We start from the raw sequence: 25645 nt of genomic DNA, 5'->3' as shown, positions 1-25645 counted from the left end.
CCATCCGCCCTCTATTTATTGCATTTCTTAAAAGAACTTGTAATAAACCAAGGCTCTGGAGATGGAAAACTCATTAAGCTGTTTCTCACTCAGGGACCCAGGTGGAAGCAAGAACACGATTAGGAAAATCGCTAAGGACAAGTCCATGGGACAGAGGTGGGAGCACTTTGTCACAGCACCAAAGGTAACCATCAGCGCACGTTTCTACCCCTTGGCTACCAGCCTCAAACTTGTGTCGCAGGCGTTTTTTGCCAGCCTTTTCTCTGATAAGACTTTTTTTTTTCCTAGTTGGTTTTCTGAGTGAAAGGAAGTCAGAACCACATGCTGTTTTTGTGAATTTTAATTAAAATGATTATCTGGGGATTATAGGAGAAATGACGTTTGGCTGGACACCACTTCACGGAGAAGGGAAGCAGCAGCTGAGGAGCCGCTTAACAAGATGTCACCAGAAGGAAATGGGCTCGCCTCACTCTGTCGTTAATCAATAATAGTCATTCTCTCTCTTTCTCTTTTTTCTTTTTAACCCAGTTAGAAAATAAGAAGTGAGTGGTTCGACAGACAGGGTTTCCCACAAACTAGGACCTGTGTTTATTATTAAGAGAACATCAAGAGGTCTATTCTTTTCACTCCAAACCCCAAATCTCCCAAATTCATCCACTCAACAAACAAGAACCATAACAGTAATAATGGCAGGAGATGACACTTAAATAGCTAAAGGTAATTGAGAGAGCACACGACTAGAGTGGTTGCTGAAGCTGCGCCCTTACCCACAAAATGGACGTAATGCTGGTTGCTGCCTACCTCACACCATTAGGAAAGAACCCCAGGAAACAATATGCAAACTCATTTTGAAAATGTTAAAATGCTGAGCGTGATTGTGGTCATATAAATTTTGGAAGCCACTTTTTAGCATAATTGCAATGGGCCAGGTTCTGTGCTAAGGAAGCTCCTTGGGTGTATCAGCCTGTTCTATCCTCTTAATAACCCCATGGGACACCAGTCTCATCTTTAGGTGGGAGAGCAGGAAGTTTGAGCTCAGAGAGGCTAAGTGATCTGTGTGAGGTCACACAGCTGGATAATAGCAGAGCCAAGAGTTAATCCTGGGTCTGCTTATTAAATACTCGGCTCTTCAAACGCATGTTCTCCATGGTATCATACTTATAATTGCTGCTCATGAAGAGTTTCACATTTTCTTGCTCCTTCATCAGAGTGCTCCCGGATTTGAGAAGTAGAGCCTTTGTTTTTATCACACAGAGTTGCTATGGAGATGCCGTGGGCGTCCATCTCAAGCTATGCACAGAGGAAAGCAGGGGGAGCCATGAACCTTGAAAAGATGTCCTTCAGGAACAGTCCCACCTAAAACTGGAGGAGACAGTGAATCACCACAAAATCTAATTCCCCAGGGAAGTTTGGGGGTGAAACTCTGAGCTGCAGCACGGTCCACTCTGACGGTGGGGGAGCACTAAATTAGGAGTCAGGAGACCTGGCTCAGTCACTGTGACACCATTCACTGTGTGGGGTTGAGCAAGTCCTTTCCTCACTCCTGACCTCAGTTTCTCCGCCTGTAAAATGAGGACTTTGAAAGAGAGACTGTGATCAACTCCCATAGCCACTGATATTTTTCTGTATGTGTTGAGCTTGTCAGTGCCAATGCAGATCGTAAGAGCCAGGCAAGCTGTGTAGATGAACAAATCAGCCTGGGTGCAATGCAATAGGGAGTGGTGAGGTCTGCGGCAGATAGGAGTACCCCCACACAGCTAAAGGGGGGAAACCCTGCTCAGCTCCAGTTCACTTTGCCCCGTGGGATGGGAGACTGGGGCTTATCATTTTCAAGAGAGACCAATAACCTAGGTTTTTATATAAAAATCTCCCCAATTTGTAAAGTTCTGGGCAGCTAAACATGTCTCCCTCCCCCTGGGCCACCAGTTTGAAACACTTGCTTCTGAAAAAAGTATAAGGAATCATTCAGAGAAATCTTTTCCTTTGTTGCCGAGAAGCAGTCCCTCTGAGCTGGAACACGGCAGCTGGTTAACACCGCCCCTGCGTGAAATATAAAAAATAGGGAAGAAGCATTTGGGGATTTAAGTCAATTCAGAGAGTCAGTTCAATAAAGGGGAAGCAAGATGCTGAAACTGCCTGTCACATCCTCCCCCCACGTTTTATTTTTCTGCCACTCTCAATTAATCAGAAGTGTCAGCTCTTCACTTTGGATTTCCTGGCTGAGGTTATTAATTGAATTTTAATTAATGGCAACTTTAGGAGCACAAGTTGAAATCCTAGCACGAGGAGGACGCACACAGAACTCTGGATGTGGACAATTCTCCAGAGGTCACTCCAGTCCATCCTCTTTGTTTTATAGATGAGGAAACTGAGGCAGGGCAGTGACTTGCTCAAGGCTCCCCTGAGGTCCCCTGGCTCCCAGTCCATGCTCGTTACAAGACTCCAGGCTGCCCCGCCTCACGCAATCTGTCCAGCCTCCAAAAGGGACACTGATCTGAAGAGCTGGTTTCCAGAGTCAGGAATTCATGTTGTGCGAGATGAAACAAGAAGAGGCAACTTCCACATATATTATCCCTGAGCTCTGACATCCTCTCTCTCCAGGGTGGCAGGGAGTAGGCGGGCTTCCTGTGAAAGCTCTTGACCAGCTGCAATGTCAGGACAAAGGGGTCACTGCATCAAGCTCTTAATTTATCAAGGGAGAGAACATGCCAACTTTTGGTATTTGCTTTTCCTTTGTCACAGTCATTTTGTAACCTGTATGACCCCTTGGAGATCTGGGCAAACCCAGTTCAAACTCCACTTCCCTAGTCTGTCACATCCTGAAGCATTCCATCGTTTAGGTAGAATTTCAATGAAGATTTTGTTGGGGAGGGGGCTGCCACAGGGAGAGACCACATCTTAAGCCCCACAGCCTTCCCCGTCTCTGGTCTTCCCCCTTCCCCCACCTTCTTCTTCCCCTCTGCAGCCAAGAAATCCCTCCCCTCTTCCAGGGCAGGGAAGTTCCACCCACACTTAGGACCCCCGGTGGTAGCCAATCAAGAAATTACTTCTGATCACACCCAGTGGATTCCTTGGGATGAATCCTGCTAGAGAGAATTCTCTCCACTCAGCTATTTATTAAATGTTGGGTGATCGTCAGTGCTGCCTCTTCTCCTTATCTTCTTCCCCAGGGTATCAAACACTACGAGTTCCATCAAAGAAAGACCTTGGTCTGCCCTGCAAGAGCTTTCATCTTAAGCGTTCTCAAATAAAATTATTTCTATTAATTGAGCATAAACTATAGCCCAGGCCCATATTGAGCTCTTTTTCTGGAGCATCTGAGGGCCCATTCTTCCCCACTGTAAAAAATCCAGTATTTTGGAGGTCATAAAGAACCATCAGCATGAGATCAAGCGCATTTTCAATGCCACTCAAAAAGGCACGGCTTAAAGTATTTTGTGTGTGTGTGTGTGTGTGTGTGTAAGGAAGATTGTCACTGAGCTAGCATCTGCACTGATCTTCCTCTATTTTATTGTGGGATGCCACCACAGCATGAGTTGATGAGCAGCACCAGGTCCGTGCCCAGGATCTGAACCTGCGAACCCTGGGTCACTGAAGTGGGGCACACGAACATAACCAATACACCACTGGCTGGCCCCTGCTTAAAGCATGATTCGGCAAGGCATAATAATTAGCCTTGGGGTTAGCCTGACCTGGATTCAAGTCCTGGCTCTGCCACTTGCTAGATGTGCGATCTTGGGCAAGTTAGGAAGCCTCTCTAAGACTCGGATGATGAGTTAAGTGAGGACATGACCTTGCACAGCACATTCTGAAGTGACTCCAATCATGCAAGAAGGTTCACACACACATGCCTGACTCCTTTCCTTCCCAAAATTCACATTCCCCTCACAGAACTTCCCCTACCTACCCTTTAGTTACCTCCTAGGGCTTGTCATCCAGACCTTCCCACCCACCACAACCGTGGCTCCTTCCGCCCTAGGAGTGCCACCCCATCAGACAAACCTGCTTCCCCCCATTCCACCTCCTAAATGTCAGGCCTAGAATTTCCTCCATCTTGTGTTCTTCAGAAAACCTCCAGTGACACAAATCTTCACTCTTTGAGGCCTAGGAGTCAAATGGGTGAACAAGAAGTTGATACGTGCCATTTGAGGTCAAAACCAAGATATAGCTAAAGAAATGAGACCCAGCCTCCCACAGTTTAAAAATCAACTCTGATGGTTATTACAAAAGAAAAGTCAAAAACAGTCCTGGTCCATGGCAACGTCATTGGAATGTGTGTTTGGCTTCCTGGGGTGACTGCTTGGGCAACCATGGCGCTCGCTGAAGAGAGTAAGTCCCATCACATTTGCTCCAAATAATACGCATTTTTAACTTACCTCAATTTGTGACAGAAGGACACTCTAGACCCAGGATGTCTCATGACGTTGGAAAGAGCCAAAGGAATTCACATTCAGAGCCAGGTTTTCACTTTTTTCTTTCCTGCTTTCCTTCCTTCCTTCCTTCCTTCTCTCTCTCCCTTCCTCCCTCCTTCCTTCCTTTCTTTCCACCCTCCTTTCTCCTTCTCTCCTTCCTTTCTTTTCTTCCTTCTTTCTGAAATCCCTGTCCTCTTTCTTTCCTTCAGACCAAGAAATTCAAAATTCCCGGACTACGTCCCACTGCCCGCAAACCGAGCCGGCGAGGCTCCACACTCAGTCTGTCTCGGACCAGCGGGGGGTCGTCCCCCCAGAGCAGCATGGTCTCCGTGAACCCCGGCTCAGATGAGCCCCCGAGTGTGACCACCCAGGCCACGTGCAGCAAGGACGTTGAGGACAATGAATCATCTTCAACCAAGCAGGAGGAAGAACCTCTCCATATCAGTAAGTCCTACCTGCGACCTGATCAGTCTGCCTTGAAGCTAGACATCAAGAACCCCTCCTGCTCCCCCTCTGCCCCCACTCAATTAAAGGAGACACAGGGGTCCCCTAGCCCTGTTCAATTTCCTGGGATCCGTTTGCTTTCCCCCAGGGGAGATCAGAAATAGACTCCATATCATGGGTTACCCCAAGCCATTTCCCCTTGGGAGACCCCCCCCAGAGGTCATCAATTGCTCTCTTTAAAATTCTAACAATATATTTTGTTTAGCCCAATTTATAGAAAATATTGTCATTTTAACACATAATCAATATAAAAAATGATTCATAAGATATTTTACATTTTTTTATACTATGTTTTTGAAATTTGATGTCTACCTTTTTAACAGATTTAGTGAGATAATTTGCATACCATAAAATTCACTCATTTTTAAGTGTACTATTCAACGATTTTTAGTAAATTTACATAGTTGCGTAGATATCGCCACAATCTAATCTTAGAAAGTTTCCATCATCCCAAGAGAAAACCCCTCATCTATGGGCAAGGCTTCTCCTCTCCCACCTCCAGCCCCAGGCAACCACAAATCTGCTTTCTGTCTCTAGGAATTGGCCTTCTCTGAATGTTTTATATACAGAAGTTGTATCACTCTGTGACCCCACTTTTTCAGTGGTCCATAATTTGGGGGACAAATGTTCTTTAGAAAATCTGTTGAAAGCTATGGGCCCTCTCTCCAGAAAAAAAAAAAAAATTCAAACATACACATATACACAGTTTTCATACTTTTTTAGGGGGAACCTGTGGGCCTCCACCAGATAGAATTGTGGATGGATCCCATAAGTCGTGTAAAATATTCATTCTTAGAACTACCTAGTTTGAGCTTGTGTAGTAAAAGGAGAGAGGAAAAGAAAGGATTTATACAGAAAGATGGAGACGGTAAAAGGAAGAAAGAAAAAGGGGCATGAAAGAGGCTGGCCCACTGGGAAGTTATTGACTCTGGTGCGTGGGACACCTTCCTGCCGTGTCCCTGTCCCCATCTGCTGTGTCCCCTCAGTGACGTCCACGCTGAGGCCTGCCTGCCCAGCCAAGTGTTATTTTACACCATCTAGAATGCCCATGGCAACCAAGAATGGGCTGGGCTGAGCTGACAAGGATTGGGTGTAGTGTAGATTCAAAGAGGTTAAACAAGAGGTCACGGTAGACCAGAAAGCCTGGCAGGAGCCCTGATCATCAAAACTAGAAATAGCAGAAGTACAAAAGTCCTGTAGGTGGTCAGGACTCAGAGTAATGACTGCCAATGAGAAAAATTCCCACCATCCTCCTTGTCAAGGATGAAGAAAGTCTCCAAGCCCTGACAGGCTATTTGCTGGACAGAATTATTACCCGAGATGAAGAGGAACTAAGAGAAACTGTCAGCAGACGTGTGACTCATGGACTTCTTGGACCTTCTTTGATTTTAACACGTATTTATTGAGTAGCTACTGTGCGCCTGGAACTGAGAGTTATGGTACCTGCCCTCCCCACACTTATATTTCAGAAGGAGGAAGCACACAATAAATGAGAAAACCATAAAAAGCAGGGCAATTGCAGATAATACATGATTAGAAGATAATAAAACGAGATGTTGGGCTAGAGAAAGACTAGTTTAGCCAGAGCAGTCAAGGAAAGCCTCTCTCAGCTCTGACTTTGGAGCTGACACCTGAAGAGATGAAGCCACGGAGGAAGCGGGGGTCAGAGCATTCACGGCCTTTGAAGGGCAACGTAAGGACCTCAGAATTATTCCAAGCGCAACAGGAATTCTCCGGAAGGTTTTCAGTCCAGGAGTAACATGACTTGCTTTTCTTTTCAAAAGCGTCTGTGTGGTTATTAACGTTATATCCATGCTGTGTGTCTTTTAACTCTAAAAGCCTCGCTCCTAGATAACAAGAGCAGAGAAGCATCCTCAGCTTCAAGAACGCAGTCCCAGAACCTGCATAAGGTCCTCCCGGTGGCAGCCTGAATGCTGGAGGGAGGAGAGAGCAGGGTAGGAAGGAGACTGTGCAGTGAGGGGAGGGGTGAATGGTGCCACTTCTCCAGGCACCAGAAACACTGCAGACCCTTCCCCAATGGCCACCTTCCTCCCCATCGAACCGGTTGCCTACTCCAATCCGTACTATTTCCTAAAGCTCTTTTCAACCCCACCCTCTTCATTCCTATTGCTTTCGTCTTAGTTCAGAGATAGAAAACTGGGGCACATAGGCCAGTTTCTGCCACTTATGTTTTCTTTAGCACACAAGGCTTTGTTAAGAGAAGAAATGAAAAAGTAGGAGTGACTTCTTAGGATTGAGAGGTTTTTACACAAAAATTCCTATTTAAAAGAAAAAAATCACTCTTTGTGGCAACAGTGAGCCTGCAACCCTGCATGGCAACATTCAACTGGAGCTGTCTCTCTTAGAGGGCCATATGCTCTCTAGTTTTCCACAATCCCCACCACTCCCTATTACCCTCAGTCATTTCATTGCTCCCAATTGGCCAAGTGTGTGGCCATTTATCATCTCGTTTGCTCTGTTGTTTTCCTTAGAAGGATGATGATGATAATACAATAGTTAACACTTAGGAGGACTTTTATGTATTGGGCACTATTCTAGCTTATACTATATGTGTATACTATATATATTTATACATTTAATCCTCACAACAACCTTTTTCTTGCCTATTTTACAGTTGAGAAAATTGGGGCACAGAGAGGTTAAATCATTTGCCCAAAGTCACATACCTAGTAAGTGACAGAGCCAGAATTTGAACCCAGGCAATCTGGCCCTAAAGTCATACTCAATCTCTATGCTTTACCCAAGTCTCTAGAAAAAGTAAAAACTGAAAGGCCAAAATAGAAACTTGATTTTCTTACACCGGACCACGTCACTCATTTTTGGTACCTGACCCCCGTAGGCACCTGAGTTGGGCATCACTGGTCCAGATTCTCATCTCCTCTCACCTCAAGGACAGCAACAGTCTCCTAAATAGTCTCTTGCTTCTTGTCATGCTCTCACTTGCCCACAGATTCTTCTCCATGTTGAACCAAAGGGAACTTTCTAAATTAAAAATCTGATGTAGTGCCCCCCAGCTTAACATCCTTCAATGACTCCCCATTGCCTCTAAGATATTACATCTGATCTTGTCCCAGGCTGCCTGTAATAGGCTCAGCTCTTGCCACTTCACGCCTTATACCAGGCACTCCAGCCTCACCAAAATACTTTCCTCTTCTTAAACAATACACATCCTTTCATGTCCTCCTCTGTCTGCAATGCCCTTTCCTCTCTCACCTTTCAGTTTGGTGGACTCCTACTCAACCTTCAAGACCCAGCTCAAATGTTCCCTCCACTGTGAAGTTTTCCCTGACTTTCCTGGGTCACTCCTATCAACTCTTTTAGTACTTTGCAATTGCTTTTATTGAGTACTTAAATTTAATTTATAGCTACCTCTCACTATATTGGGTAAGAACTTTTTTTGGCTGGGTAAAGAAATGTGAAAAATAGTGGCTTAAAAAAGATGAAAGTTTATTTTTCCTACAGATTAAAGAAGACCAATCCATGGCTGGTAGGGTGGCTCCAAAGATCATCAGGGATCCTACTTCCTTTTGTCTTTCTTCTCTCATGCTCAAGATCACTTCATGATCCAAAATGGCTGCTGGAAAGCCAGTCATTACAACCACATTCCAGTTTGGAAGCAGAAGGAAGTAGGTGAAGTACAAAAGTGCCCACTCCCAGCTGAGTTTAAGCAGCCTTCTCAGAAGCTCCATACCACACTTCTACTAAAATCTCCTTGCACAGAACTTAGTTACAGGGACAGGCTTAGCTGCAAAGGATGTTGGGAAATTAGGCTAGTCAATGCTTCCCCTCATACACAAAAAAGTATGCGCATGCACGCGCACACACACACACAAAATCTATTACTAAGGAAGAAAGGAGAGAGGAATGTGAGCTCCCTGTAGGCGTGGAACAATAATGTCTTATCTACCTTTAGCCTGACACACAGAAGGTGCACAACAATGACTAGGACGCCTATATCATGGACAGAAAGACCTTCTATTTCTGCCTTCCCACTCTTTTCTTCCATTTGTACCTGAACCTCCATCCCATTTGTCACAGCCTTGACAGAAGAAGATTAATGTCCAAGGCTTTCACTGCTTTCTAAAACCTCCTCAAATTGATTCTGAATTCATGAATCCTATTCTGAGAGACACACCATTTGACCAATGTCTAATTTCCAGGGCAGGCTGCATAATGAAGTCTTTGTGGATGCAAATCGTTGGGGACAGCAGGTTGTGGCCTTTCCATGGAACGACCCCCTCCTCAAATCAATGGTAGAGGGGTTCCCAAGAAACCAAAGCCCGGACCATCCCTTCTGCCAGTCTTGAAGCTTCCAGCCTTGGAACTGTTAGAGGAGAAATTCACTTAAACAGCAACTCGAAAAGATGGGTCATATGCCATCAAATGTTCCCCGCTCAAACTAACCCCATACAGTAAAAAGACTCCCTCTGTTTTCCCCCAAAGGGAGGAAGAAATGGGTTTAGTCACTCAAGAGTGAGATTCTTAGACGGACTTGGGATGGAAGATGGAGGAAGGAAGTCAGGTGTTTTTCTCTGGGGATATGATTTGGTACTTGAAAACACAGGATGCTGTTGTCTCTGAGCAATGAGTAACAGTATCCCCATAACCCTGAGAACGGAACTGAGCGGGTTCCTCTGAGTGGGGGCATCCATCGCAGGACTGTCTCCCTGAGGAACACTCTATTTTGTGGCATCAGTACCCTTTCCAAACAAGTCTCTTCTTCCATAGCCGTGAGGAGTAGATGGGGGCCTCGGAGTCCCCCATCGGTGGATGGAGGTTGATATTGGTGGGCACCATTCCTGCCCAGAGGCATTATTGGCAGGCAGAAAAAAAACCTGTGGGGTATTGAGTGAAGTGTGGTGCTTTACACATAATTCTCTAGGAGAGCTGCCCAATGTGCCAGGTCACTGGGGTCACTTGCTGTCCGCCTACCCCTAGGCTGGTGAGGGGAATGGGTGCAGAGAAGTTCGATGTTGCTTCTTGGTTCCCAGGAGAAGGGAAGAAAGTGGAGGAACCAGCCACATCTCCCTCCTTAATAGACTTCTGGAAACAGCCCAAGGATTCTGGGATGTGTAGCAGTAGGGGAGGTGGGCATGGCAAGAAAAAAATGAAGGTCAGATTGAGATCAAATGGAATCATGCCGACAAATTACTAGGAAGCCAAACTACTTGAGAATGAGGAAGGGGGAGTGGAAAATGGGCAAATGTTGATTTTTGTCACAGCCTAGATGCTCCAAGGTCACTAAGGAGAGCCCCCTTGCCCTGGAACCCCATGACTGCATTTAAAAAGAAGGTTGGACACCAATGCCTTGGGAAGCACTGGGCTCACCCTTCTAACCACGGCTTTTGAGACCTCAGCTTGAGCTGCCTACAAGCACTACTAAAGATGTGTTACTTCTGCTGCCATTGTCCTTCTTCACTGATATCCCAAATCGAGCTCATCATCTCCCAAATCCTCCCCTCTTTTTTCTCTTTAGTCATTCATTTACTTACTCAGCAAATATTGACCGAGACTCCTATGTGACAAAGCACTGTGCCAGGTCCTTGCAAATCTGTATCCATCTAAAACACTTAGGACTTCCACTCTCCCTCTTTCCTCGAAACACATAGCTTACTCCACCTATATTTCATTTTCCGACTTTTGAGAGCATCAGTGTATCAGTTTCCTGGGGCTGCCGTAACAAAGCACTACAGACCGGCAGGCTTGAAACAACAGGAATTTACTGTCTCACAGTTCTAGGGGCTAGAATCCAAAGTCAAGGTGTCAGCAGGGCCGTGCTTCCTCGGAAACCTGTAGGGGAGAACCCTCCCTTGTCTCTCCCAGCTTCTCATCGTGGTCGGCAATCCTTGGCATTTTGGCTTGTAGAGGCGTCATCAGTCCAGTCTCCGCCTCTGTCATCACGTGGCCACCCTCTCCTGTGGGTCTCTCTCCTCTTCTTATAAGGACACCAGTCCTACTGGATCAAGGGCCCACCCTACTCCAGTATGACCTCGCCTTAACTTAACCGATTATGTCTGCAGTCACCCTATTTCCAAATCAGAATGTGAACAATTCAGATTCTGAGGTATTGGGAATGGGGACTTCAATATACCTTTTGGGAGGACACAATTCAACCCGCAAGAGTCAGGCACAAAGAAATATTTCTATACTATGCAAAAAGCAACAATATTAAGTATGAAAATAAAAGTCCCCTAAACCCCGATCTAAGCCCTCTCCAGCCTCCCAACACTCAGAAGCAGAGGTGACATCAGCCTGGGGCTGGACCCTGCCTTGCACAGCCCTGTCTTGAGAGTGTCCTCCAGACAGTGACCTCTCATGTTCCCATCAGATCTGCAGAAGCTCCTGGAGATGGTGCGGGAAGATGCCCGGAGAACGATCGCAATGGAAAATGGGACGCAAAGAAAAGCGCCCAGGTATGTTCACCTGACTCCTGGGGCAAATAAAAGATGGCAGAATAACAGCAATAACGTTAACAACAGCAGGTCCCAATTATTGAACATTTTCTCTGTGACAACCACAGAGCTAGGTCCTTTGTGGGTATCACCGCCCTGGGTCCTTACAACAACCCTACAAGGTAGGTACTGTTATCTTTATTTTACAAATAAGGAAGTGAGGCTCAAAAAGGCTAAGTAACTTGTTCAAGGTCACCCAGCTAATGAATGGTAACACCATGACTCAAATCCAGATCTTTCTAATTCCCAAAACTATTCTCTTAACCATTCTGCAACAGTGCTTCCCAGGAATCCTAAGGTCATCACCCAATCTTTTGGTGAATATTTATGAATATGCATGGACTAGGTACTAATTATTGCAGAAAATGTTAGGAAAGGAAAGCTCAGGCCTGCGAGAGTCAATAACAGGAGTATTCCGTCTAGTCTGGGTTGGGGTTGGGGATCGGAGAAGTTTCCTCCAAGGAAGAAACTTTAAGCTGAGATTTTGGGTGAAGCATGAGAAAGAGCTAGCCAGCCAAAGTTGGGGGGCAGGCAGAGGGAGGGGAAAACATCATAAGCACCATAGTTCAAACATGGTCAAAGGGACCATGGCACCTTCAAGGAACCGAAATTTAGCCCAAATGGGATGGAGAGAGGCATGAGTCTGTACGGACCTTGGAGGCCACCCCAAGGATTCTGCTTTCCATCCTAAGAGCAACAAGAATCCTTTTCCATTTCAAGCCAGTGGCAAGCATGGTTGGCTCATAGTGTCAGACTCGAACCTGAGGTGTCTTCCTTCCAGCAGGAAGTCTCATCCACAGAGCTTCTGATCAGCCTCAGAGAGCAACGTAGGCTAGAGTTGGAATTCCCTTCCCCGGTGTAGATCCCTCTAAGTAAGCAAATTACTTCCTGAAAATAAATGAGGCGCTGGAAGAGGTTCATCACAGCCTTCAGCCTACTGGGATGCCGGCGATGACTTATTGGTTATTGTTATTCCCATAATTACAGTTCACCAGGCACCCTCACATGCATCACACCCGCCTCTGCTTTTTCATGATGAATTTGTCTGCTGCTGCCTCAACTCGCGTCAGGGCTCCAGAGGGTGGCGCTTGGAGACACTCGGAGACAATGCTGGCCCTTGAGGCCCTGGCTGGTGAGTTTGATTTATCAGCATTAGAGACAGACAATAATGATGGAGCATGAGCTCCGTGAGGCTCCTTCTTTTGTAGGAACTCACAGCATGAACCCCGGCTTTGGAGTCAGACTGACATGGGTTCACAACCTGGTGCCTCTGAACAAGTCACTTAGCCTTTCTCTAAACCTCAGCTTTCTCATCTTTAAGATGAGATTGTGCATCAGCAAAGCTTTGGCCTTGGAACCAAGTAGACCAGTGTCAATCTCCATTCCCGTCATTTAATTGTTGTGTGATGTCGAGCAAGTTTCTTCACCTCTCTGAGCCTGATTCTGATTCTGTAGGATGGGGCTCATTACTAACCTATCCCAAAGGGCGGTAGTGAGAATTAATTTATATTATCCTGGTAAAGTATTATTACTGTTATGATAATAATGTCTCCTTCAATGAGTTACTTTAGGCATTTAGTGAGATAACGCATTTAGCATATTAGCATGTGCCTGACGTATCATAAGCACTCAATAAGTGGCAGTGCTGGTGGTGGTGGTTGTTGATTTCACACGTGGTGTCCCACGGCATCTTCGCAGCACGTTGCCGAGACAGGTGTACTAACCATCACCCATTACGGTCGCCCCATCTCATAGATGGAGAAAAATGGCAGCGAGTGATTTGCATAAGGTCCTCAAAGACAAAACCACGTGGGAACCTGGTCCTCACAAAACTCATCATGTGGCCTCTGCATTCACTTTAGCCTTAAAATTACCATGGTTACAGCGCAAGACCCTGTTGAAATTTCCCATCCTCGTCGATTCCTCCCGGAGAACAGTCTCCCTAAGCCCTCGCTAAGGCAGCGGATATTGAAGGCTTCACTGTGGAGCTGCAGAGACAGTTAGAAGCTGCAGAATTTCTTCTTCCCTCCCTGCTTTAGAGTCTGGATTCCCTTTTCACTTTAGACGTTAAATCTGCTCCCATCAGGGCTGACATAGAACTCTGGAGTTCTTAAGAACACTTCGAATCCAAGCCACCCAGCCCCCAGCCTCAAGGGCGGACCGCTCTCTAGTCATCTGTCTTAGCCTATTTGGGCTGCTGTAAAAGCACACCAGGAACTGGGTGGTTTGTAAGCAACAGACATTTGTATCTCACAGTTCTGGAAGCTGGAAGTCCGAGATCATGGTGCCGGCAGATTCAGTGTCCCGTGAGGGACCTCTTCCTCATAGACAGTCATCTTCTCACTATAACCTCACATGGTGGAAGGGACAAGCTAGCTCTCTGGGGTCCCTTTTATAAGGGCACTAATCCCATTCATGAGGGCCCCACCCTTGTGATCTAATCACCTCCCAGAGGCTCCACCTCCTAACCGTCAGCTTGGGGGTTAGGATTCCAGCACATGAATTTGAGGGGGACACAAACATTCAGACCACAGCATCGTCAAGAAAGACAGCCTTTGCTTAAAATCCTTTGGCACTGTTTTCCAAATGTCCCTCGGGATCAAAATGAGCTGGGGTGCTTATGAAAAACACAAATTTCTGGTCTTCCTCCCAAACCAACGGAATCAGAATTTCCAGAGGAAATGGGTTTTTAACAAGCGCTTCGAGTGGGCATTATTTCACAGTATGCTGAGACATTCTAAGGTTTCAAAATGTAGTCTCTTCACGCCTGCATCAGAAGTGTGTGCATGCATGTGTGTGTGTGTGTGTGTGTGTGGCTTTCAAAGCAGTCTCTAGGGCCCCATTCCAGGCCTAATGTATCCCGAGTCTCTGAGAGTATGGCCCAGGAGTCTGTGTTCTTAGCAATCTCTCCAGATGATTCCTACGCCCGGTAGAGTCTAAGGAGTCCTCTCCAGAAAGAGAATTCTCCCTCCTCCCAAAGATGCTTATGGCCTCAGGAGCACCGTATGCTCAGTGCCTTATTAAGAGGCTCACCTTGCTTTGCAGCATCTTGTCAATGCTCAGACAAAACAAGAGCGATTCTGCCTACAAGGACATGCAGACCACCCACAAGTCAAGGTAGGATGGCGTGGGGCCCGCAGCAGGTGGAGGCACCACAGCTATAGGGGCCATGGCAGAGGTACCCCCTTACCAGACCATGGAAAGTGGGGCAGGGTGAGAGACTTCTCCCTTTTTCATTGGAAAGCCCCTTAGATCCCAGGGCTGGGGGTGATACCCAAGTGTTTCTCCCCAACTGTTGTGTACCATAAAGTTAAAATCTGCCAGCAGTGAAAGAATGAAGTAGCGAGGATGTATTCCAGGACTCCTCCTTCCCTCTTACCTTGGGTGACTTGTGATGGGGAGGTGGAGGTCTGGCCCCATTTCATTTACTCATCTAGAGAACATTCATCCATCCCCACTATGTGCTGGGAACGGTGCTAGGTTTGGGTGGATTCAGCAGCAAACAAGACAAATGCAGTCTGCGCTCATCCATCTCACTGTCTGGACTGGGGTCGTAACGTTTTGTGAGCCGCAGACCCTTTGACAGCCTGAGGAAGCCTATGGACTCCTTTCAGAAAAATGCCTTTAAATGCTTACTATAAGTTATAAAGATTTACAAAGAAATCTATAGTACTGTACATTACAGTATCACAACCAAATTCAGCATATGGTAATCTATGAGCTTCTTTAGCATTGTGTTATATAACAAGACTGCGGCAGGTCTAATAACTACCATAATTTTGGATTAGTGTCAAGTGTGAATGATTTTTCAAAATATCTCCCATAATTGTAATGTGATCTGCAAATTCCTGTGATTTCCATTTCTTTTAAGGGTTAGTTAAAATAAAGATGTAAGCTTTTTTCCCTATCCACATTCATGGACTTCTTGAATCTTGCCCACGGTTAAGAATCATTGGTCTAGTGGGAGAGTCATGCATTTGTCAGGTAATCCCACAGAGTTAGCCATATAATCATGACTATGGAATGTGTACTGAAGGAGAAGGATGGAGGATTTAGTGTATGTTGAGCACCAGGGTCCTTACCACAACTGAGTTTAACATTCAAGCTAAGACCTGAAGAAAAAAAGAAGAATTAGTTAGCCTATGACTGGGGAAGGTACAAACAGTGCGCCAAGCAGAGGGAATAGCATGTGCAAAGGGTCTGAGACAGGAGGAAGTTTAGAGGCACTGAGCAAAGACCAGCATGGCTGAAACTCAAGGAGGGCCAAGGGAAGGGAAGACTGAGAAAATCAAAAGGGGCTTTTGTTATTTATTTCTGTTTGTTTATCACAGCTAATAACATTACTTCCCTCACCTCCCACCTCCTCCCTGAGTCACAGTGTCAGCTCTAGGAAAGAAGAGAGCCATCTATAGGAAGAAGGTCAAAGCCAAACATGCTCTCCAAAAGAATTCATCTGCAGGGGTTGAGGCAGCTAGATGGAATCCAAACACACCAGCCCACACCTGGAAAGGGTCAAAGAGCATGAGGACCTGATTGATCACAGATGAAGAAAGCATGATCCAGAGTAGAGTTGCTTGCCTAGGGACCGGGAGGTGGCGGTGTGAGGGTCTGGGCTCTGAACCCAGCTCTATCTGCCTCCCAAGTCAAGCGAAATGCGTGTTCAGCTCTAGGATCCAGTTTAGAGAAGAGAATCCTTGAAAGAAGTCTGGGGTCAGGAACACCAAAGACAATGACTAGAAGGACTTAACCATGCCTTCACCAAATCTATACCCAGCCCTGTACTAAGTGCTGAAGGGTGTAGAGGGGAGGATGGAAGGGTCCACAATAAACTTATCCTCCAGAAGGAGAGACCAATTTTATACAAATGAAACTGAGATCCAGAAAATATGTCATCCTAACAATACGCAAAGGCCAGTGTTGGACTAGAAGAGTCAGAGCATGCAGAACTTGCTGTGCCCATTAAACAGGGGAGGATTTGAGTAGGTGGAAAAGAAACAAGGAGGACTCTCTGGGCAGGGTATGGTGGGAGCAAAGGCTAAGAGGCGGGAAAAATACACACTGAGTTCTGTGACTGGTGCCTTGATTAGAACCTCCTCCCTTACCTGAATCCCGGAGTTTAGTAGGTGCCAGCGGGGGCCCTAAAGGTGCCTTCTAATGAAAAGCAGGCTTCAGGCATTTGAAACCATCCCTTTGTGTTTCAGTGACAGATCCAGCAGTACAAGTGGAGAGAGTCACATTCAGCCAGTCCAAAAGAAGTCTAAAAGGTAGGCCACGTGGGCAATGGAAGGAGACGAGCAAGAGGGACAGTGATGGCCACACTCCATCTTCCCAGGGGTGTGGAAATAACCCAGTGCAGACCAGACTCCCCTGAAGCCATAGACACTGCTGAAGGACACGGGACTCCCAGGGCAGAGGGCTCATGGCCAAGATGCTGAGCAACAACACAGACAACGGGAAGAAATTCCTCCTCTGTGCCTCCGCTGGGCAAAGCATTCCATATTTATTATCTTGCTTATTCCTCAAAACCAGTCCTATGAGGTGGGAGCATCATCCCATTCTACAGAGAAGCACACTGAAATCTGGCCAGAGGAAATGTCTTGCCCCACCCACACAGCTAGGAAGTGGTGGTGCTGGAGCTGAAACCTGAATCTCCCGGCTCCAAATTCCGTCATCTCACTGTCTTTAACATTTGCTGGGCTCTTGTGACCAGAAGTCTCCCTGTGGGCTCATTTAATAAGGCCTGAACCACGAGCCTGATGTTGTTGAAGGAGATCTGTCCTTCCTACATCCAGGGGATTGCTGAGGGAGGCTACGGGTGAGGACGGAGAACTCAGGGGGTACAGGGAGTCCCCACTGCAGAGCCCCTTGGGGCCCAGGGAGGCCAGCCTCAAGGGTCTGTCCCTTGGCCCCAATCCCCCAAGCCCTTCGTATCTGTGTCTACAGCCGCACCAACCGTGACATCATCCACTCTAAGAGTGGGGTTTGTAACGCCATGAGGGTCAAGTTTTACAGCGTGGCCCAGGAGGCTGGCTTCTGTCTGCAGGACAAGATGGAAATCCTCATGAAGTAAGGGCATGCATATATCCATTTACTCAAAGACATTCATCTATGCGCCCACGCGATGCCAGGCACTGGAGCTACAGCAGGGAACAAGAAAGACTTGTTCCCTGCCCTCAGGGAGCTTATAGTCTCCTGAAAAATATGGGCAGACACACAATAAGTGAATTGATAAAATATATAGTTACAAATTATAATCATTGCTATGCAGGAAGAGAGCAGAGTGCTATGAGAGAGAGAGAAATCATGGGGACCTAACTTAGGTTGGGTAATCCAGGAAGACTTCTCTAAGGAGGTGACTTTAAGGCTGAGCCCTGAAGGATGAGGAGGAGCTGGTGGTGTGGTGAGAAGGTGGAAGGACATTCCAGGCAGCAGGAAAGGTGCATACAAAGTCCCAAGGCTGGAAGGGACATGGAAAATTTGAAGAGGAGGGAAAAGTGGTAGGTGACAGCTGGGTCATGCACAGCCATCAGTGTCATAATTAAGCCTTGGATCATGATTTTAAGAGCACCAGCAAGCCATGGGAAGCTGTTCTTTTCTATTCTGACAACGCAATAACTGCCTCCCTTCTCAGCCTACCCCTTCACTGCAGTGACCATTCACCCCAGTGAACTCATCCATTCATCACAGGCTGCATGATGAGCCTGTGCCCTCTCTCCCTCTCAGCGTGGATGGACTAGCTGATCCGGGCCACGGGTTCAAGGATGACATGCCCCTGCCTTTCAGGAGCTCCCAGTCTAGTGAGGGAGACAGACAAGTAAACAGGCAGTTACCACACAGGTTGTTGAAAGTCAATATGGGAGTAAGAAGGGGCCTAAGGGAACACAGAAAAAGGATGTCCTGCCTAGCCTCTGACAGCAATCAGAAAGGTCCTCCTGGAGGAAGCTACATTTTCAGTTTAATTAAAACAGATGAGGGGCCGGCCTAGTGGTGCAGCGGTTAAGTTCACAGGTTCCTCTTTTTGGCAGCCCGGTGTTCACTGGTTCAGATCCCTGGTGCGGACATGGCACCGCTTGGCAAAAGCTGGGCTGTGGTAGGCATCCCATATACAAAGTGGAGGAAGATGGGCATGGATGTTAGCTTAGGGCCAGTCTTCCTCAGCAAAAAAGAGGAGGATTAGCAGTAGTTAGCTCAGGGCTAATCTTCCTCAAGAAAAAAAAACAGATGATATTTCCAGGGCATTTACAATGTACCAGACACAGGTGTAAGAGCTTTGTATTCATTTATCACCTAGCCCTCACAACAATCCTATGGGTTAGGTGCTATTATTCAGACCCATTTTATAGGTAAGAAAAGTAGGCTTAGAGATGTCTCTTGTCAAATGTCATCCAGTGGTTGAGTAGTAAATGTGGAATTCAAACCCAGAGAATCACACAGGAAAAACAGGAGGGAAGGGAGTTCCAGGGAAAAGCAACAGGAAAGTCCCAGAGGCCAGAAGGGACACAGTGGGCCAGGAACTGCCAGTAGGCAGATGTGGCTGGGGCTTAGGTTATTTGCAAGGTAATCAGAGAGATAGACAGAGGCCAGATCATAAAAGGCTTTCCTAGCCCAGCTGTGGAGGTTGAACTTCATCTCAGAGACTTTGATCATGAGCCAAAGTATAAAATACTGGGAGAGAAGGGATGGGAAAGACAGAGAAGAAGCTGGAAAATGTTGTAGGGGCTGAATGATCCCTTGCAGGGCAAGTCACTCAGAGCACTATATGATAAGTAAAATGAAAAGCCATTGAAATTCATATATAGATGAGTGACATGGCTATATTTATAATATAAAGTCTCCTTGGAGAGATAGGACATATGCACGAAATGATAACAGGCGTGGGGAAGGGAGGAACCAACACGAGTTAAACACCTATTGTGTGTCTGGCACTAAGCTTGGCACTTTACACACATTATATCATTTAATCCCCACCTCTAAGGACTAGGAACCATTAGTATCCTCCATTTTACAAATGAGAAGGCTGTGTAAATGCAATCAAAAATAGGGAGAGAATGAGGGCTGATCTTTAAAACGTGCCTGGATTTAGCAAGAAAAGAGCGTTTCAGGACCTTGGAGAGAGCTGTGTCATTTTTGTGGCCAAAGCCAGATTGGAAATAAGAGTGGCTGAGGGGGTTATAGAAGGAAAAGGTGTTGAAGTCAGATCTCAAAGGGCAGCTAGGACGGCTAACGGAGAGGAGGGTCTGATTCTTCTTCCTCTTTCTCATATGACCTGTGATGCAGGCGCCAAGAAGAGAGAGGTCTCCAGAAGTTCCATTCTTTCAGCCTTGTCTCAAATTTTCAAAAGGATATAGCAAAAATGAGACATCAAGTCCCCGTGGTAAAAGGAGACGCAGAAGAAATTGCAGACCACTGGTAAAGACCCTGAGAGCCAGATAAGATGGTTCTTGAAGCGGGTGAAGGGAGGGCTGTTGTCACAAAATCACATTTGATCCCATTATCCTTCAAGACATAGAGAGACGTCACTCCAAAACTGTCCTTGGCTGCCGACAGGGCATCTCGGAAGCCTATATCTGGAGCACAGTCAGGCAAGAACTCTTCAGTTCTTGAACCACAGATAATTCAGCCTGCTGTGTTCTCCATATTTATCTTCTGCTTGATTCAGACTTGCAAATAAAAACTAACTCACAAGCCCCTATGGGAAACGCAGAATAGGCAAATTTACCTGAAAATTTTACAGATTCTGAGGTCTATGTCGTCATCACTATATTCCCCAAATAACTTAACCCCTTAATGATACAAAACCAGGCAGGCACATCCTAGGAGCACTGTGCCCCAGCACGGGGATGATAATAAGTACAACAAAAAGGCGCATGAATTGAGTAATTATTGGATGCCAGACACCACCCTAAGAAATTTTCACAAATTATCTATTTTATTCCCCCACAAAAATCCTGAAGGATACATATTAATCCCTACTTTACAAACAAGGTAATGTTAGGATTTAAATCCTGGTCTGACCCCAGACTCTACATTCATCTGCAATACAGAACTGAGTCTGATGAACTGTGATTTCACGAACTCCATCCTGGGAGGGAGAGTAAATCAAGATCTAAGAGGAAGAGGAGGAAGTCTGAAAATGTACCCAAAATCTCTTCCATGATTTTAATAAGGTGGAATGGGAGCTTATGAGGAGACATGAATATACATCACAAAATATAAAAGATAAAGCAGCATGAGTAGTCCAAGATGTATGGTGGATAATCAATTTCTCCTTCAAATTTTTCCACAATGGGTACATATATATTAGGGGGGAAATTCACCTTTTTTTTTTTAAAGAGATGCTGTCTCTTGCCTTAATCCCTGATCACACCTGAACCATCTCCAGGTGAGAATCTATCTCGTTCCCACCATCTCAAGAATGGATTACCAAACTACACTGACATTCTGTTACAGCATTCAGAAAGGTTCTCAAAACCCACTGAGACACACAAAACCTGTGGGCCAAGCTTACTCACTGTCAGGGACATGGGAAATACACACACTTCTTCCTCCTCCTCCTCCATCTTATGTGTAAGAGCCTCTTGCACACTGGAAGGTATCCCACAGATGTCCTTCCTTCCCTGGTCTGATTAACTCTCAAAAGAGAAACTTCAGAATCATAATGTGCCTTCCTTTCTTCTAGCTTTTCACATTGGCTGCTTGATAGAAAAATCGTAAATGCATCTCTTTAAAGCATGCCCTTAATTTGTTTTTTTAATGAGATGTAAATCATGCTCCAGCTTTTACTGGAGCTTTTATTATTAAAAAATAAAAGACTTGCATGTTCTGTGGGCTCTTTACATTTATAATGGACAAAAGTCCCCCAGATAAAGGTGGATACTGTCCTGGAGACATCACATGCGTGGTAGAAAGACAGAGAGGGGATGGAGGCCTGAGCTGCCCGTACGCATCTCCCAGCTGCTTCCTAACTGGCCCACTCTTCTTGAAATTGGAGGTACTTTGATCTGCTGTCCAAACTCCCCGAGGATCTGAAGAATTTCCGCCCCGCCAAAAAGATCCTGGCAAAACTACAGAAGTTTGGGGAAAACCTGGACCTGAGGATCCGGCCCCACGTCCTCCTGAAGGTGCTGCAGGATCTGAGAATCTGGGAACTGTGCTCTCCAGACATTGCTGTGGCCATTGAGGTAACTACCACGTCCTTCCCCACACGATGCCTAGGGTGCCCTCGTTCCATCATCTGTCAACATCCAGGCCCTGTTTAAGTGCTGGGGCCACAATTCAAAACACACAAAGTCTCTGCCTTTATGGTGCTAATCATCTAATGGGGGGGATTGTCACATGACCTTGGCCATTCAACTCCAGGAGATATTGTATTCTTTGTAAATTCTGCCTTCTGGAAACTCAGGGGCTTCAGAGAGCCATAAATAAATGGGCACATGAATAAAATAGCTGGTAATCATAAAAAGGAGCACTCTATATCTGGCTACCAAAACTGTGGGCCATGGGGCATCGGCCTGGACCTCACCTGTGTGCTTGTTAGAAATGCTCCAAACCATAGCTACCAATGCAGAATCTACATTTAAATGAGGTCCCAGGTGATTTCTATGCAAGATAAAGTTTGAGGAGAACTGATTTAAGGTAAATGTAGAGGGGACTTATCTTAACTAGGGCAACTGGGCAAGGTGACTTTTAAGCTGAGACCTGAATGATGAAAAGATAGCACCACAAAGAAAAGAGGAAAGAGCAGGTCAGGAGAGAGAAGAGCATGTGCAAAGGCCCCAGAGCAAGAGACAAGTTGACTTATTGGAAGAACTCATTTGCAGCCTAGGTGTTTGGAAGGAAGGAAGCAAGGAGATGCATGCTTCCAAGGGCACTGAGGGGTCAGTTTGTGCAGACCTTTGAAGGTCAAGTTAAGGATTTAGGTCTTCATCTCAAGGGTGCTGAGGAGTCACTGAATGGTTTTCAATAGTGGTTTACCATCACCATCCACTCTAGAACTTCCTAGAACTTTCTAGAACTCTAGAAGTTCCTGGAGCATCTTTATCAACATATGGGAGGGAGGGGGAAAGCCTTTCACACTAAGGAGTTAAAAAATGTTAATAGAGTCACTTCCTTAACTTTATCAGATAGCACTTGTACATTTCAATAGGGCTTTCAATGCCTCAAGATAAAGAAGTGACTCAAATGGTGGAATTCTCAGGCCTCTTGATGTTTCATGCCAGGCTCTTCCACAGGTTGACTGGAGTGTGTATAGACGGGTGCAAGGTCAGGAGTGGGGGAAGGGAGGTGACCTTGTAGACAAATTCATATGTTCAGTCTCCACTCCCTGCATCTCATGAGACTCTTTCAGAAAAGACTCTGGTAGGCTAGTCCAAAACTAACTCTAAAGCAACTGTCCACCCCTCCGTGCCAGTTATGGGGTCTACTTTCCACCTGCCAGTTATGGGAACATAGAAGAAGCAATCTCTGAGTGGGTAAGAGGACAGAGGTAAGGAGGATCCCCCATTCTCTGAAGTGAGTTCATGGCCCTGGTTAGTAAATCTTGGCATGATCCTCTCCCAGTGAGAACGTCACAAAACTTCTGATAACCTGGATGTGAGGGTCTCTTAATCTAGATCCTATATGAAACTACATCTTGTATCTTCACCCTTTCCTGGAAGCAAGCCCATAGTTGTCATCAATTCTCAAAGGGGTCTATGAACCAAAAATGTTTCAAGACAAATTACTTTTTTAAAAGATATTAAGGAGTAGAAAAGAAAGGAAAATGCAGACAGCTGGGTTCTCTTGTTCTCTCCACATTTATTTGGGTCAATAGCGACAAGAAGGGGCTTAAAATTAGCCTGGTGAACCAGGAAGCTAGAAAGGGGTCTCTTTCTTGAGAGAACCACTCCAGCATGATGCTCCTTGCATTATGAATGCCTGAGTGGTTGGGGGCATCCTGGAGCCATGAGCCTCAATCACCAGTCTTCTGGGATCTTCGGAGCGGGTGAGGCATGGAGTCCAGCTTGCAGATCAAATCTGAGGCTGCCACTGTATTTGCCCTGCAGTTTGTGCGAGAACACATCATCCATATGCCCCAAGAGGATTATATCAACTGGCTGCAGAACCGGATCAACATCCCCATCCGGCCCCACAGTGCCCAGGTGTAGTCTAGGCCTGAGTCGATCGGCTACGCCAGTGGAGGAGGGCTAGTCTACACTGTGTTTCTGCCTCCTGCCTCTGTTTCTGCTTCCTGCCTACTCTCATGGATACTCACTATGATATAGTAGATCCATCTGGAGACTGACTTCTGGCAACAATCTAGAGGGAGATACTCCCAAATGGAAACTCCCCTCACCCTCACACCCCAGCCCCAACCTCCCAGTCTCTCTTCCTCATTGGTCCAGCCTGACTCTACCTACTTCCTCTCCAGATTCCTTCACCCTATTCCTCTTCCCCAAGTTCTGGATAATAAAATTGAACTGAACGTTTGATGTCTGGCTGGGAAAGAGTTGTAGATGTGCAATTTGGGCATGGTATTCATATCCTAATAATAACAGTCACCATTTATTAAGCTTTTGTTAGGCAATGAGCCCAGTGCTGGGTGGTATTATTGCCTGATAATATCATTTAAATCTCACAATAACTTGGTTAATTAGGTACTGATGCTATCTCCATTTCACACCAATGGAGCTAGAGTGTGTTTCTCAATTTTATATATATTGCCATGGAAGGATGGTTAGATAGATAGATGGTTGGTTGGATGGATGGATAGATAGATGGATGGATGGATGGATGGATGGATGGATGGACGGATGGATGGGTGGATGGATAGATGGTTGGATAGATGGATGGATGGATGGTTGGATGGATGGATGGATAGATAGGGCAGTTTCCCAACATGGCCAATGATGTGCAAGAAAATCTCAGCTTCAAGAGTCCTCATATACTTTCTGGTGGTCATGGTTGCATAAGCAAGCTTGATTGCTGAGTTGAATTAACAATTAAACAACTGGAGTTGATTTTCTGTTATGCCTGGATTATCAGAACACTCATATGGGCTGAGCCTCAACATCTCTCCATGATAATCCAGAAAGGGGAGAGGGGAGTTGAATTAACACTATTTTTCAGTCTAAGCAATATCTCACGCATCTGTTCACCTATTCAGTCACTTATTCACTCATTCAATGAATATTTATTGAGAGTCCAATATGCATCAACCAAGTTCTAGGTTCTGAGGATACAGCGATGACCAGAGCAGTCAAGGCCCCTGCACTCGTGGAGTTTACATGGAGACAGACAGGTCAGCAAAAGGTGATGGGGAGGGTGGAGGGACTGCCCAACATCACACATCTCTCCACATTTATACCATTTGTTTAGCATGATGCCTTGACAAGACATTGGGGTGTAAAGGTGAGACACAGTCTGTAAGAGTCTGCAAAAAAAAGAGACTCTAAACATCTCTGTGTTAAACAGAAATTTGGGTGGCAGTAGCAGAGAAGAAAGGAGGAATGCCAAAAGAGAAGAAGAAGAAGAAGGAAAAGCAGCCTGAGTAATACGAGAGGGAGGCAGGAGCTTTGGAGAAAACCAACCAGAGAAAAGTTCCCAGGGTGGGGCCAGCCAAAGGCTCTCTAAGAACTTGAGGAAAACCAACCCCTTCCACTTCATCACCTTAGACTTTCAGTAATTTCTGTCACACACACCCAGTGTCCTCTGTGAGTGATGTTTTGAGGAAACAAGAAAAAGAGGCTATGTTCTACATCGGGGCCTGCTTGGGGGCAAAGAAAGGGCTTTAGGGACTCAGAGCTGAATGAAATAGTTTAGTAGGAGCAGAAAGTCAGAAATAGACTACTATTACATGAGCTCCCTAGATTTATAGAAATCTCGAATGCACATTTTGGCTTCCCACTAGACACAGGATGGGGACTCTGCCAAATTAATATATGACTCATACATATCTCAATTGTCAGGTGACCAGCACAGCTGGCATTTAATTACACTAGAGGATCAGTGCAATGGTGACAAACTAAAGAAAGTACAAGGACATCCCAGGGGACATAGGGCGAGGGAGGCACAAACTCCTACCTGATATATCAGGACAGGCTTTCTAGAGAGGGTGATAATATCTGCAAGTTGAATAGGAGCCAGGGAGAGAAGGATAAGTAGGTGAGGAGAGCAGAGAGAATGTTCTGGGTAGAGAAAAGCACGTGCAAAGGCCCAGAGGCAAAAAGAAACGATGTCATTTTAGCGAGGAACTAAAATAACATGAATCTGGCTGGA

At 45.9% G+C, this 25645-nt stretch overlaps 1 protein-coding gene across 4 annotated transcripts in view; it reads left to right on the top strand.

The window, feature by feature from the left end:
• The window catches only part of CCDC60 (coiled-coil domain containing 60), a 157870-nt gene extending 134011 nt beyond the window's left edge, over window positions 1-23859 (top strand). The window contains exons 6-14 of one of the 4 annotated variants that reach the window (XM_005612563.4): window positions 94-184; window positions 4622-4856; window positions 11266-11350; window positions 14435-14506; window positions 16591-16653; window positions 17333-17455; window positions 19667-19798; window positions 21381-21570; window positions 23434-23859. In XM_005612563.4, the coding sequence (XP_005612620.3) occupies window positions 94-184; window positions 4622-4856; window positions 11266-11350; window positions 14435-14506; window positions 16591-16653; window positions 17333-17455; window positions 19667-19798; window positions 21381-21570; window positions 23434-23535 (1093 nt within the window). In that variant the 3' untranslated portion in view covers window positions 23536-23859. The remainder of the gene's footprint in view (window positions 1-93; window positions 185-4621; window positions 4857-11265; window positions 11351-14434; window positions 14507-16590; window positions 16654-17332; window positions 17456-19666; window positions 19799-21380; window positions 21571-23433) is intronic. The other 3 variants (XM_023647053.2, XM_023647054.2, XM_023647055.2) reach the window with 3 other exon arrangements.
• The last annotated feature ends 1786 nt before the right edge of the window (window positions 23860-25645 follow it).

This window comes from Equus caballus, chromosome 8 (assembly GCF_041296265.1).
Source record: "Equus caballus isolate H_3958 breed thoroughbred chromosome 8, TB-T2T, whole genome shotgun sequence".
NCBI classification, from domain to species: Eukaryota; Metazoa; Chordata; class Mammalia; order Perissodactyla; family Equidae; genus Equus; species Equus caballus.
This window is presented reverse-complemented; position numbering and strand designations above follow the sequence as displayed.